The following is a 14,482-nucleotide window of genomic DNA, read 5'->3' as shown; positions in this document are numbered from 1 at the left end:
ATACATTATAGCATGGACACTTCCCTGGCCTGGAATCCTGGTTCCATGACACTGAATGGGTAGGGGAGGCTATCACTTCCTACTCTGTCAGTCAAATAGGGGCCATATTTGCTCCCTGGGGTGGTTTTGGGGGCTGGATGAGTGACCATATAGAAGAGCACTTAGGACAGAGTCTAGAACACACTTTACATGTATTGGTCTGCACCGCATCAAATCCTTATCCTCAGCACACTGATTGTAAAGCATGACGCTCTCAAAGACAGTGCTGCCTTCAGCAGAGCATCATGTCTTTGTAGACCTGGCTTTAGAGGTGAACAGGCCATGGTTTGATTTGCAGCCGCTTACTAGCTATATGACCTTGAATTCAATACCCTCATCTGTAACGTGGGAGGAGTGACAGATCCCTTTGTTTGGCTCTACCATCCTAGATTGGGCTCCAAAATGACAACTGTTATTTTGCTAAGTGCCATCAAGTCACTTCCGACTCATAGCGACCCTGTGTATGATTTCCAAGAAGCGGCTGATGGGTTTGAACCACCAGCCTTGCAGTTAGCAGTCCTTTGTTTATCCTACAGAACCATACCAGGACTCCAGAGAACTAACACCATTATAACTTGTTGTTAAGTGCTGTTGAGTCGATTCCCACTCACAATGACCCTTTATAGGGTTTCCAAGGAGTGACTGGTGGGTTTGAACTACCGAAATTGTGGTTAGCAGTTCAGTGCTTATACTATGGCGCCACACTGGGACTCTATTCTAACCTGGATCTACCTAAAAAGCCTAGCTGAGATCCAGCATCCACCAGTAGGTGTTTGCAGGACAAAGGCTAAGAGACTGAACTCAGGTTTTAAATGATAAAGGATCTCCCGTTACTTGTTCTGATTCTCACAGGCTGACTTTTCCAACTCAAAGTGCATGCTGGTTCTTCCCAGTCCATGGTTTCTTTTGTCCTCTTTCCCCATGTGACAATTTGGCCCTCTGACTGCCCTGGATATCTGCCAGCAGGTCCTGCACATAGTGAATGACCTGGCTTAACTTGCACACTCAGAGACCCTGTTCCTCTTGTAGGGCAGCGATCTCGTTTACCATGGAGGGCAGCAGGCAGACACGAGTGTCTCGGCCATACAAGATCAGCGAATCTTCAAAGGTCAGTGACTTACTGCTCATCACCGGGTGGAAACTGCCTAAGGAGAGTCGTGTTTTTTTTCTGACAAACTCATTCGCAACTTGCAGACTGATTTCGGTGTTGATGGTGCTGGTATCTCATCATGAGCACAATGGTCAAGGGGCAGAAGACGTCTTCCAGTCGGGGTGTTAGAGACACTTGGCCTATGTGTCATCTGCATTTTTCAGAGAGTGGCATTCCAGCCACTTTGCTCCTTTGTCTCTCGAATCAACCCTAGGACACTGGGGACTCAAAAATTCCAAAGACATATCCATGAGCACCCCCACCTTCAGCCTCCTACTGTGCAGCAGAGACAACGCTTTAAGTGTCTAGATTCAAAGGGCCCCAAGTACCCTATCTTGGTCCTGACTCTTGGGGACCTCAAGAGCAAGTGTGGGTGGGGTTCCCAGGGTCAGGCTGCCAACATGAGAATCACCCTAGGATGGAGGGCATCTAGTTAGACATACCTGTGAGGGGGCTTCAAAAGTTTATGGAAAAGTTCAATTCTAGGTCGATTCCATTTTTCCACACTTTCTGAAGCTCCCTAGTATGTGAGCTTTACCCCAGACCTACTGAGTTAAAATCTGAGAATGAGGTTTGGGAATCAGTGACCTCCCCAGGTGGTTTGGAACAACCTCTGCCCCACAGCTGCCAGGAAGAAAGGTTGGTTAGGGGACTTACACCTGTTTTCCTATTCGAGATATTAATATACCCAATTTCTTTAAACGCGTTTTTTTAAGAGATCAAACTATACAGTAATTTTAAACCAAGGAAACCAGTTACCATGGAACTGACTTGGCTTGTGGTAACGCCATGGGAGTCAGAATTGAACTACACGGTGGATTTATCAGAACAGATTCCCTAGGTCTTTCTTCTCAAGTGCCTCTGGGTAGACTCCAACCTCCAACCTTTTGGTCAGCAGTTGAATGCATTCACTGTGGGCACCTCCCAGGGGCTCCGTGAATGCCTTAGAGTCTGCATTCTCAGTGGGAGTCCTATTGCCCCCAAAGGGAGAGAAAATTCATCTTGGGAGATATAGGAAAAGAAAAATAAAAGTTAATTTTATATCTGTTATGTTATGTTAAAGCACAACTATGCACCTAGCACCTAAGCAGATACATAGCTTGTCTATTATGGTATTCACAGCTCATGGGGGCTTATTTGGAAAAACATTTAAAAGTTCTTTCCAAATCCACTGCTGTCAAGTGGATTCCAGCTCATTGCAACCCTGTAAGACAGAGAACTGTCCCATAGGGTTTCTAAAGCTGTCATTTTTGCAGAAGCCAACTACCTCATCATTCTACCGCAGAGTAGCTGGCAGGTTCAAACCACCAACCTTTCGTTTAGCAGTCCAGTGCTTAACCGCTGTACCACAAGGGCTCCTATAAAAGCTCCTTAGGGGAGTGACCATGAGAAAAGGAATGGGAAGCATTGCTTTAGATAAAGAGAAGCAGTGTGCATCCTGTAGATTTACTTTTAAAAAGAGAGATTCTACAGCTGTGGATTAAATAACTGGGGTATCTTTTTCAAGAGCGGTCGAGTCTGCTAAGAAACCATTTCCTGTTCCAGTTTGAGCTCACCCAGACGACTCTTGCCAAGCCCAGCTTTCTTGCCTTTGAAAATCCAGAAGGTCTGGCCGCTTCCTCAGAGGGGCTTTGTTCCAGAGCTTGGCTGTGAGGACAATGTTGCTTTCTGACTTTGATAAGCACTAGAAGCCTTTGTCCCGCAAACTCGAGTCTGAGTTTCCGTCTTTCTGAATTGAACCTTTTACAAAGAAGATTTTCTTTCTCTTGGTTGGTTGTACTTCCATTTCTAACTTCTTTTATACGAAAAAAACAAAAACCAGTCTCAAATCTGAAGTGAACCCTCGTGTTTTTAGATGTTACACTCGCCCATGTAGCCAGCGCACAGATAAAAAGGCAGAACCTTCCCCACGCCTCTCCAGTCCTTGCACTCAAGCTAGTCTCTGAGCGCTCTGGTTTTGCATTGCCTGCTTTCCTGGGCATCATGGGTAGACGTGCTTGTCTGCCTGGCTTGTTTGGGAGACTCAGCCATGCCTTGGCGTTAGTAGCTGTGATCGTTGCAGTTGTTACTGAGGGATTCCAGAACGTGTGGATCTTTTTTAGTGCAAAGTTCCTGTTCAATACACAGTACAGACACAACCCACCAGTTTCTCTGTGCAGTTGGCCCCTGAGAACTCCTTTTATCACCCATTCTGTATTTAAGGCATAAAACTAGGAAATAAAGGGGTGAATGGGGTTTAATGCCCTCAGAGAATGGAGTGGTTCCAAAACCCCACCCCAAACCACTGCCATTGAGTAGACTCTGACTTGCGGTGACCGTGTAGGATAGAGTAGAGCTGTCTCAATAAGATTCCCAAAGTCATACATCTTTATAGAAGCAGACCATCACGTCTTTCTCCTCCAGGGAGACTGGTGGACTCGAACCCCTGATCTTTTGGATAACAGCCTACCGCTTTACCTCTAGGGCTCCTGAAATGTAGGGGTGGTGGTTGTTAAATGCCATCCTGTGAGTAGTGACTCATCGTGACCCTGTGGAGGCTTCCTGAGGAGTGGCTGGTGGGTTTGAACTGCTGACCTTACGGTGAGCAGTCTGATGTGAGGTGTGCCGAGGCTTTGTTCCTGATGTCCTTTTAGAACCGGGAAAGTGCGTTTGTTTGCAGTTGTCATCTTTGGTTGTCGTCGAGGTGCAGGTAAAGAATTGGAGACCACTGAGACCTTTGGAGAGATGATGGCTGTCCTGTCCCCTTGGCCTGGCTCTGAGGCAGCTCTTGTCCAGGGCTTCCTTCTGTCCCCATCCCTGGGGCTACTTCGCCTTTAACACTGAAACCTGAGTCATGAGTACTCTCATTTCATTACGGTTGTTCCAGGGGACTGCCAAGAATGAGTGACAAGCGGGTCCCAGACCACCTGACAGCCCTTCATTCACTTCGCTTGAGACACTCAGTCTTTATGGTTAATCCATAACCTGTAGTTGTAGTACTATTTCCTTCCTTGAATCCACTCCTGACAGGGGCTTGTCAACAGGTCAGGGTCTGTCGGAGCCCAGAATCCTTCCTGTTTGATTAAAGGCCCACACTTGGCCAGCCTGGTCCCTCTGTGCAAGCGGCAGTAGTAGCAGCCCCCCGGGGTGGTGCAGGCAGGGAATGGGCCCTATTGTTAACTGAAGAAGGTTGGAGTCTACTCAGACACACGCACCTTACTGAGATCACAGCCTGGACAACATGGAATCAGAATGGGATGCACACACAGATGGTACCCAATTTTAAAGGTCACCCTGAGCATCTTCAGTGTCCTAATGGGTCAGCACTTCTCAAACCTATTTGTTCTTGACCTGCTGTAGACAGAGAGAGAGGGAGGGAAAGAAGGGAGACAGAAGTGATAGAAGGCAAGGAAGGACAGAAAGAAAGTTGGGGACCATGCACAGAAGCACCCCAGTTTCTCATAGTGCATCTTGGCTTCTGATACCCTACTGTCTTCCACCCCACTGTATTTTAAATGCTGGGCACAGCCCCAGAGTGGCTCTCGGGTCCCCTACTGTGGAGGGAAGGTGGAGCTGGGCCTGACATGGCTTTCTGATGCAGGTGTACCACTGGGCCAACCACTCAACCACAGTGCTGCAGCGGCTGAATGAGCAACGTCACCGTGGCCTCTTCTGCGACATTGTCCTGGTGGCTGACGAGCAGCGTGTTCCGGCCCACCGCAACCTGCTGGCTGTGTGCAGTGACTACTTCAACTCCATGTTCACCATCGGCATGCGTGAGGCTTTCCAGAAGGAGGTGGAGCTGGTGGGCGCCTCCTACATCGGCCTCAAGGCTGTGGTGGACTTCCTGTATGGTGGCGAGCTGGCGCTGGATGGCGGCAACATCGACTACATTCTGGAGACGGCCCACCTGCTACAGATCTGGACGGTGGTGGACTTCTGCTGCGAGTACTTGGAACAAGAGGTGAGTGAGGACAACTACCTCTACCTGCAGGAGCTGGCCTCCATCTACAGCCTCAAGCGGCTCGATGCCTTCATCGACGGCTTCATCCTGAGCCACTTCGGCACGCTGTCCTTCACACCCGACTTCCTGCAGAATGTGTCCATGCAGAAGCTGTGCATCTATTTGAGCAGCAGCCAGGTGCAGCGGGAGTGTGAGCACGACCTTCTGCAGGCCGCCCTGCAGTGGCTCACGCAGCAGCCCGAGCGCGAGGCCCATGCCTTCCAGGTGCTGGAGAACATACACTTCCCGCTCATCCCCAAAAACGACCTGTTGCACCGAGTCAAGCCGGCCGTGTGCTCCCTGCTGCCCAAGGAGGCTGACTGCGAGGGCTTCATCGAGGAGGCGGTGCTCTACCACAACAGCCTGGCTGCCCAGCCTGTCCTGCAGACCAAACGCACGGCCCTGCGCACCAATGAGGAGCGTCTGCTCTTCGTGGGCGGTGAGGTCTCTGAGCGGTGTCTGGAGCTCAGTGATGACACCTGCTACCTGGACGCTCAGAGCGAGCAGTGGGTCAAGGAGACACCACTGCCAGCCCGCCGGAGCCACCACTGTGTCGCTGTGCTGGGGGGCTTCATCTTCATCGCCGGTGGCAGCTTCTCGAGGGACAACGGAGGGGATGCAGCGTCTAGTCTTCTTTATAGGTATGACCCCCGCTGTAAACAGTGGATCAAGGTGAGATTAAAGTCAGATTATTTCTTTCCTCTTGAGGACTCTGTGGGTTTCCTTAAGTTAGCCTTGATTGCCTTCTTTCTCTTCCTCTCTGGTCTTGCCCACTGTCTTGCTTCTGAACAATGTATGACGATAAAGCTGTGATAAGCCCACGCCCTGGCATGGGAACAAGCATGCTGACCACCTTCCGAGGGGTCAGTGCTGCCCGGTAGAACTTCCTGCACTGAGGCGAATGTTCCACATCTGTGCTGTCTGCCAGTGTCCACGAGATACATGTGGCTGGTGTGGCCAAGGCGCTGACTTTGCCATTTAGCTGTAAATCATCTGTTTGCATTTCAATGCCATTGTAAAGGCCACCCAAAGCCTAGTTGGATAGAGGAGTGCAGAGATTTGGCTCAGAGTTCTAAGGATAGCCCCCGGATCTCAGAGCCTCTGTGAGCTTGTTTTAGGCTACAAAGACTCACATGAAAGCACAGTTTGGGGCCATGCGACAAGTGTTGTGGTCTAATTATGGCAAGAGCATGGCCCGTGGATTTGACCCAACTTGGTCACATTATAGCTTCTTGCGGGGGCTTAGACTGTTCTTGTGCCTTTTCCATATTCTGGCTTCTCTCTTTGGAAACTGGGTGTGGGGACACTGACCTTCTAGAAAGGTCAGGAGGCTTGTAGTCCAGGTGGCCTTTCTCCCATGGATGGCTCTCCAGGCCACATCTGCAAACCTACTGCGCGATCTCAGCACTCACGCCTCAAGTGTTTGTACTTAACTCTGTGGTTGCCTGAATTCTAACCTCAGAGCAGACAGCAGGTGACCTTTAGATTTTATTTTCAAAAGATCTGTCGTTCCCCCCACCCCCACCCCACACACGCACCCTTCTAAGATTCAACTCTGGCCACTGGAAAGAAGGATTGGGTAGGCATGTACTCCCAGTGTGGAGTCTGGCCTCCGAAGCATTCCAGCTGTGGCAGCCTCACTGGATGGTGTCCCCAAGGACCCAGGTCATCTGTGTCTTCTGTGTGGAATGTTAAAACAATGTTTGGGGCTTCTCCCTTTTAATCTCCTATTGAGTGCCACTCCTCTGCTCGGTGAACCCTGCTGGCAACCAGCCATCATTTAAAAATGATCTATGAGGGGAAGAAGGGAAAAATTAATTGGGATTTTGGAAAACTACCACATCAATTCTGAACTACATGTCCTGAATTATAGGTCCAAAGGCAGACTATGCGACCAGACTAGTTTGGGGAAACATGTTTTCTGTCCCTGTCCTGGGGAGTCATGGTGGTACCTTCAGGGGCTTGGAGAAGGCACCGATAAAGAACTCCTCTTCACTCAAGTCCAGCTCCCTTCCCCCAAACTCCCGTAGCCCCTGCTTTACCTTCCTGGGCTGCGTGCTCCATAGGACACGCTTGGGAAATGTAGTGGAGGTGTTGATGCTCTTCCAGCTTCAGGGAAGGGAATGTACAGGTGTATTGCCTCCACAGGTGGCCTCCATGAACCAGCGCCGGGTGGATTTCTACCTTGCCTCCATTGAAGACATGCTGGTGGCTGTCGGTGGCCGGAACGAAAACGGAGCTCTCTCTTCTGTAGAGACTTACAGCCCCAGGACGGACTCCTGGTCCTATGTGGCAGGCTTGCCAAGGTGACCGACCAGGGGAGGGTGGGTTCTGAAGGATTTTCATGGGTTACAGCTCTGGCTGCTTTATTTTCATTCCAGAAAGATCTCCTGGCTTGTAACTAACAGTTGGTTGGCTATGAGAGGCAGAGGGTGTGGCAGACAGGAGTCTGGGCTCTGGGTTTAGATGGTCAGTGTGCAAGCTTCTGGGAGGTGCAGTTGGTTAAGTGTTCCACCCCTGATGGATAGGTTGGTAGTTTGAACTAAGCCAGTGGCACCTAGGAAGAAAAATATGGCGAGCTACTTCCCATACTGCCCTCCACAGGGTTTTCAGTGGCAAACACACACTTTCCTAGTTCTAAAAGGACATCAGGAACGAAACTCAGCCACTGAAAACCCTGTGGAGCACAGTCCTCCACTGACATACACGGGGTCAGGACTGACTCGCAACTGTCTTTATTTGTTAGTGCAAGTCAGATGGCCACTAGTACAAACACCCCACCATATATGTGTGTGTTCAGGTTCTGAGGGGCAGAAGGTGTGTATTGATTGAGTTCATGCAGTAAGTTCATGAGGGAACCCTGGTTTTGCAGCAGGTTAGATGCTAAGCTGCTAACGTCAAGGTCCGCAGTACAAACCTACCAGCGGATCCACCACAAGGGATAGATGAGGCCATCTACTTCCAAATACATTACAACTTACCGTGTTGGGCTGGCAGTGTACAGAAATTAACAGACATTTTGGTCTGGAAACATTAGACTTTTCCCCCCTTTTGAACAGGGAAAATGCACTGTATTAAATATGTAAGGTCTTATCCACATAGGTTTGATTATAGAAACTAATAATGTATTCTCCTACATTTAGAATTAAAAAAAAAAAAAAATGATGAACCCTTGGAAACGCTGTGGAGCGGTTCTACTCTTGTCTGTAGGGTCACCGGGAGTAGGGACCAACTCAGCAGTAAGGGGTTCAGTGAGTTCATACGGGGACGCAGGCATGCAGGGAGGGGCAGGGCTGGGATGAGAGCCTTGAGCTCTCCCTGCAGAGCCTGTGGTTTCCCCGCCCTGCTCAGCCAGCCTCTGCCCAGTGATGACCACACCAAACACACTGCTATCAAGTCAGTTCTGACTCATAGTGTCCCCATGGGGCTGAGGAGAACTGTGTACGCCTACAGATGGTTTGGGGTACTGGATCCCGCTCTCGCCTGCTCTGTGCGCTGTGTCTCATCAAATCTACACCTTCCCCAGGAGGGCGGCTCATCCCCATTTTGGAGAGGAGCAGACTGAGGCCTGGGCTGCCAGAGGTTAAGCCAGATGCAGTGCTGAGCCCCATCTATCTCCCCACAGGTTCACCTACGGCCACGCGGGCACCATCTACAAAGATTTTGTGTACATCTCTGGGGGCCACGACTACCAGATCGGCCCCTACCGTAAGAACCTGCTATGTTACGACCACCGGACAGACGTATGGGAGGAACGGCGGCCCATGACCACTGCGCGCGGCTGGCACAGTATGTGCAGCCTAGGCGACAGTGTCTACTCCATCGGGGGCAGCGACGATAACATTGAGTCCATGGAACGCTTCGACGTGTTGGGCGTCGAGGCCTACAGCCCCCAGTGTAACCAGTGGACCCGTGTGGCGCCCCTGCTGCAGGCTAACAGTGAGTCGGGCGTGGCCGTGTGGCAGGGCCGCATCTACATCCTGGGCGGCTACAGCTGGGAGAGCACCGCCTTCTCCAAGACTGTGCAGGTGTATGACTGTCAGGAGGACAAGTGGAGCAAGGGCCCCGACCTGCCCAAGGCCATCGCCGGCGTGTCCGCCTGCGTCTGTGCCCTGAAGCCACAGCTGGAGGACAAGAAGAAGAAGGGCAAGGGCAAGAAGCACCAGGACCAGGGCCAGTGACCGTCTCCCCCGCCCCCCAGCAACGGCTCCTTAGAGCCCTCGAAAGAGTCTGGATGACATAGCAGCATTTTTTACTTTTATGATTCTTGGTCTTTCTATGATATCCCAGTAACCAATTAAATAAGATAGAGAACTTTGCATAGGATCTTGCTGAGTAGTCTCACCTGGGTCCAGGTAGTAACTGGACGCTTCTCTGCCGGGCTTCCACCCAGATGACCCGTCCCCTAGGGCCGTCCACCGTCCCCCACAAGAGCAGCCGGGGCAAGAGCAACGCACGGATATTCACAGTGAAAGTACCTCAGGCCTCCCCAGAGCTGGCTGAGGTTTTCAGAAATGCAGGGTCTGCGCTCAGAATTGCCAATACCCCAAACTGTCAGGAGTCGGGACGTGAATTGGAGGTACCTGGAGATTACTCACTTCCTGGAGCCAACCAAGCACCCCTGTATTTGTGAACCACTGTCAAAGCCAAAACATTTTCATTTCATAAACAAGGATATGGAGACCTTGAAGGGGTGCGTGACGGACCCAGGATCACACAGCTCGCAGGACAGCCGAGCGTGAGGCTTGGGGAGATCTTGGTACTGGGGTATCCCATAGTGGCTTGATTTTGAACAATCCCAGTCCCTGGTTTGTCACCTCTCCTACATCTCAGAGGCTTACGGAAGGGCAGGGAGTTGTTACATGCTGTACTCTCTAGTGTTTTTCTTGTTTGTTGATGGCTTGTTTCTTCTCTGAATCCGCTGTTTGTTATGTCATGGACATGCTGAGCCAGATTTATGTAGCTCAAATGAAAACCTACATTTATTTCTCAGGAAAGGAAAGATGAGCTCTGTAGAATCCATCAAAGTGCTGAGGAGCCATGGGTAGCTCCCAAACCAGTGACCAAGCGCTGGTCCCCAAAAAGGCTGTGTGTGGCGTGCTACCCGCAACTCAAGCAGTGATCCTGGTTCTCGTCATCTGCCGCTAAGTAGTTGAGTTTCGCTGGACAAGATACACTGAACAGATCTCGGCCTGTTTCCTTCCTGGTTAAGTACTTTGATATAAGCTATTAATGACCATTTGGCGCCTCCTGGAGGGTGGAAATGCACTAGTTTCTGGGGACACTTTCTGGAATGGGTGTCAGTAATGTACGTCCCGTAAGGGGAGCTTTCAGACATGACTACCTAAGCCGGGTGTATAATCTTAAGCAAGATGCTGTGGAAGGAGAGAAAGTGGGATTGGTTTTAATCATGGACCGGGAGGGCATAACTTCTGTACTTGGCCAAGATGGGAGGAGGCCAAAAGCTGTATCATTCAGAGTGACTTTGAATGAGAATGGTCTCAGTTCAGTTACTTTCATTTCTTCCTTCTCCCCACCCCCATGATTCTTTGCTACAATCTCTTTTCCACAGGGTTTACTGTAGATTTAATTGGTCTGTTTCGGTAATCAGAAGAGCTGAGCAGGACTTGTGACTGAAAGGATCAGTGCCCAGTGTCTGTGCCCTTGACTGCCAGCCACCTGGGTGAGCAGTCTGCATATTTAGCTACAGTTACTTGCCAGTGGTGGAGTCCTGGTGTGGCGCTGTGGGTTAAGACGCTGGACTGCAAGGTCGATATGAACTGCAATCAGCAGTTCGAGCTCACCGGCTGCTCCTAGGAAACCTTATATAGGGTCACTATGAGTCGGAACCGACTGAAAGGCACTTAACACTTGCGGATGGAAGTCCCTAGAGGTTTACAAACTGAAAAGGCTCTTCTAAACACCCACTCTACAAACTCTTCTTGGAGCTCTCTCCACAACACATCAGCACGTTAAAGGCTCTGCGAGGTCCTGCATGAACCTCCTACCAACTCAGCATTTCCTCAGACCTCATCCCAGATCTCCATGAAACATATGTGCAGAACTCCTGCCTACTCTGGGATAGCAGACTCCCTCTCCCATTCCAGGAGAAAGTGCATTACTTGAAGACCATTCAGGAGCAAGTGGTCGATGCCATTTAGACTCCCAGGCCTACCTGGGGTCATGAGCAAACACAAGGCTTCTGACCAGTATCTTAAAAGGCAAATTGAGCACAGACTATCACGAGTGCTGTGGGCAGTGGGATGACCATGTCAGCCAGCCCCTGGGATGCGTCCTGGGATCAAAGCACCAAGCTGGCCTCTTGTTATCCTTAGCCTCTGGGTTGCATACTAGTTGCTATAGTTAACAGGTCAGGATGCATCTCCTGACACTGTCACTTACGTGGGCAGAGAATCCGCTCATTACTGAGACTTCGAGCTCCCCTCTCAATGACACATTGAATCTTGTGGACCAACGTGACGTGACAGGGACGCTGCACTGTGCTAGCTGGGGGTAGTAGAAAGGTGTGGAGGGGCTTCGTAACTTGCAGCATCCACAAGCGCACAGGTGAGCAGAATGGGGCTTACTTGTGCCAGGCGTTACTCACGTGTGAAAGGTGGAAATTCAATCTCCTGTGCCGTCCAAGGAAGAATGGAATAATGTGCTCCTGGGTACTTAAGCAGGTGACCGTCTGAACTGCCAAACTATGAGGGCGCAACCTCACACACTGCAGTGATGGAGCTGTGGGGTCCTGCGGGCTGCCATCCTGACGAAAGCAGTAATGTTGTGCTGTTTCCCTGCGTGGTCAATGTTCCAAGCTGAAAGCACTTGGATCGCCTTCCATCCCTCTAACAATGGTGGACTTTTATTAGATTCCGATTTTCTTCATTTTTCAAGAATTAGAGTGCTAACTTCATTTTAACTGCAGGAGTGGGGTTTGCCCTCACCAAAATTAACATCTGGTTTGCTTTAGACATGAGCGAACTAGCAGATGGGAGAGGAGTTGGAAACCTGAACAGACTTGTGACTTAGAGTGGTCATTCTGCCATCTCAAGCAAGTGTGTACTAGCTCTTCAGTTTGCCTCGGACCCATCCCTCACTCAGTAGTTTTCACATTTTATTTAAGACTGCCAGGTGGGACCTGTGGAGCTGGTTCTCACCAGGCACTGGGTGTGTGTGTCTTTATGTTTTGAATGTGCCCTGCAGCCCCCAGATGATCAGGTGACTCAGCAGAGACCCCAGAAGCCAACAATGGGGGCTGCCCCATTTTGGGTGGGAGCCCACATGCCAAAGGGGCACACACTTGAGTTCAGGTGAGTGAATCTTGTGGTTCCATTCCAAATACTGTGTCCCCAGAGTCCAGGGTGGCCTTTTGACCGCTTGCAGCGGTGTGGGATACGCAAAGCCCTTCTCCCCATCCCGTACCACCATGGCCTGGGGCTTGACTCGCACCAGCCCAAGTGGCATCTCAGGGGCTTTGTGGCTCTCTGAGCTTTGGCTAGGATCTTGGAGGGGTGGGGACAGCCATGGTAAGCTGTGTCTAGAGAGCTTGGAGACACAGGGCGGGCAGGGACAGGACGGAGCCCTGTAGCATCAGGCTGGGCAGCTCCACAGGCACTTGCAGGCCCTGACCTATCCATCTGCCAAGTTTGGTGGCAGTTTTTAGAGTTTTTTGAAATGTTTTGATACTTTTTTTATAACATTTGCTAATAACTGTTTTTGTAAATTGCCTGCTGGGGTTTCTCACCCCTTCTCCTACTCCTTTGGGTCTGTCTTTGACAACAAATGTCCTGTGGTCAGCGGCAGGATCAGGCCCCATGTGACTCCATCTTGCCCATCTCCATGGCAGCCATCTGATATGTTTGAATTTTGTAAAGTCGCTGCTTTACAAAAAGGATGACTGGCTTAGGCCCCCAACAGAGCAAGAGAGCACTTGGACTCCTGATAGAATGTTCTGCGTTTCCGCCTAAGCACCTACCTCAGTGGTGTGCCCAGTTACAGACTGCTGAGGACAAATCCATGTAGCATTTTTCTCATACGGGTCCTTTTTCACCCTGGAGTGTGGCTGGGCGCCTAGTCGGCTTCCTTCCACCTCTCCTTTTAAAGAAGTCTTTAATGTGAAACAGAAGAGCTGTCTTTGCACTTTATAGACTCATAGTCCTCAGCTCTGGAAATTGTTCCATTTCTTTTTTCACCCAGTTAAAGACTCATGGCTTCTGAGGGTGCTTGGGGGGGTTTCAAGAAATTCTTCTTTGGTCGCCTTAGTTCAAGTTGAATAAATGAGGGGTAAAGGGATAAACTCTTCCATGTGGATAGTCTTAGAGAAAAGGAACTCCACCTTTTCCAAGTCCCATGAAGCCATCTTGACAGATTTGCTTGCAATGGAAGGAAGAGTCGGGTCCATTGGATTGTCTGAAGTTAACCATCAGGTACCAACCACCTTTCAAAATTCAGTAAACTATCTTTGGGGTGGTTCTGGTTACTAACATCACTAAAATTGGTCATTGTGTGTGTTTCCTGTTAATTTGTAATTTTAGGACATGAAAAATTTTTTCTGTCTTATCTCTTTAGTTCATTTTCTGCACGTAGCTTTTCTTTTTTTCCTTTTCTTTGTTTTTAATTCCCCAAAGCGTATTCATTTCTTGAGACACATTAAAGTAACTTGCCTGCTAGGGTATGGTTTATTTTATAATTACATTCCGAGTCCTGTGTGGTTATTGTAATGACCTTTAGTCCCTATTTTCTCTGCCTGTATATTGAAAAAAAATACAACAAAAAGACCTTGCATGTTGAGCCCAAATATAATTTGGAAAATTAACCAGACTGCTTTTTCATGTTGTGGGAAGCTGAGACTTGTTGGTTCTGTTTTCGCTGTGTTTCTAATTACAGTATTTTATCAGGAATATCATTCACATACTTGATTGCAGTACTGGTGACCCGAAATGCAACTGTCTGCTTAAACTTGTATCAGTTGGGGGAAGATGTAATTAGGCAAAGCGGGGAGTAGGCAAACATTTCTGTGTGAACGGCTTTAGTTCCATTAGAACTCAACTCGCTCCCCAAGGACACTTGTCTCCTTGTTTATCTCTAGCAGATCTGCATTGGGAGGGTGGAGAGAGGCACCTACTCAGCCCACCAAAGGCTGGAAACTAGATTAGAATGTGCATCTGAACAAAAGACCCTGAACTGAGCAAGGGCTGCCAGATGCTAACTTCTTCCCCAGGACCCTGTCCCCGAAGCAAGCCTCGGAAGCAGCTTAGAAGCAGGAAGCACCTCTGGGTGACCTGTGGTCAGCATCTGCCGCGCTCAAT

At 49.7% G+C, this 14,482-nt stretch overlaps 1 protein-coding gene across 2 annotated transcripts in view; it reads left to right on the top strand.

Moving 5' to 3' along the window:
- Positions 1–9,489, top strand: part of KLHL36 (kelch-like family member 36) — an 11,116-nt gene extending 1,627 nt beyond the window's left edge. The window contains exons 2-5 of one of the 2 annotated variants that reach the window (XM_006860128.1): positions 1,069–1,147; positions 4,770–5,843; positions 7,320–7,477; positions 8,797–9,489. In XM_006860128.1, coding sequence (XP_006860190.1) covers positions 1,088–1,147; positions 4,770–5,843; positions 7,320–7,477; positions 8,797–9,352 — 1,848 coding nt within the window. In that variant the 5' untranslated portion in view covers positions 1,069–1,087 and the 3' untranslated portion in view covers positions 9,353–9,489. The remainder of the gene's footprint in view (positions 1–1,068; positions 1,148–4,769; positions 5,844–7,319; positions 7,478–8,796) is intronic. The other variant, XM_006860129.1, reaches the window with a different exon arrangement.
- Positions 9,490–14,482: the final 4,993 nt, after the last annotated feature.

The sequence above is a fragment of the Chrysochloris asiatica genome, unplaced genomic scaffold (genome assembly GCF_000296735.1).
Source record: "Chrysochloris asiatica unplaced genomic scaffold, ChrAsi1.0 scaffold00037, whole genome shotgun sequence".
Lineage (NCBI taxonomy): Eukaryota > Metazoa > Chordata > Mammalia > Afrosoricida > Chrysochloridae > Chrysochloris > Chrysochloris asiatica.
This window is presented reverse-complemented; position numbering and strand designations above follow the sequence as displayed.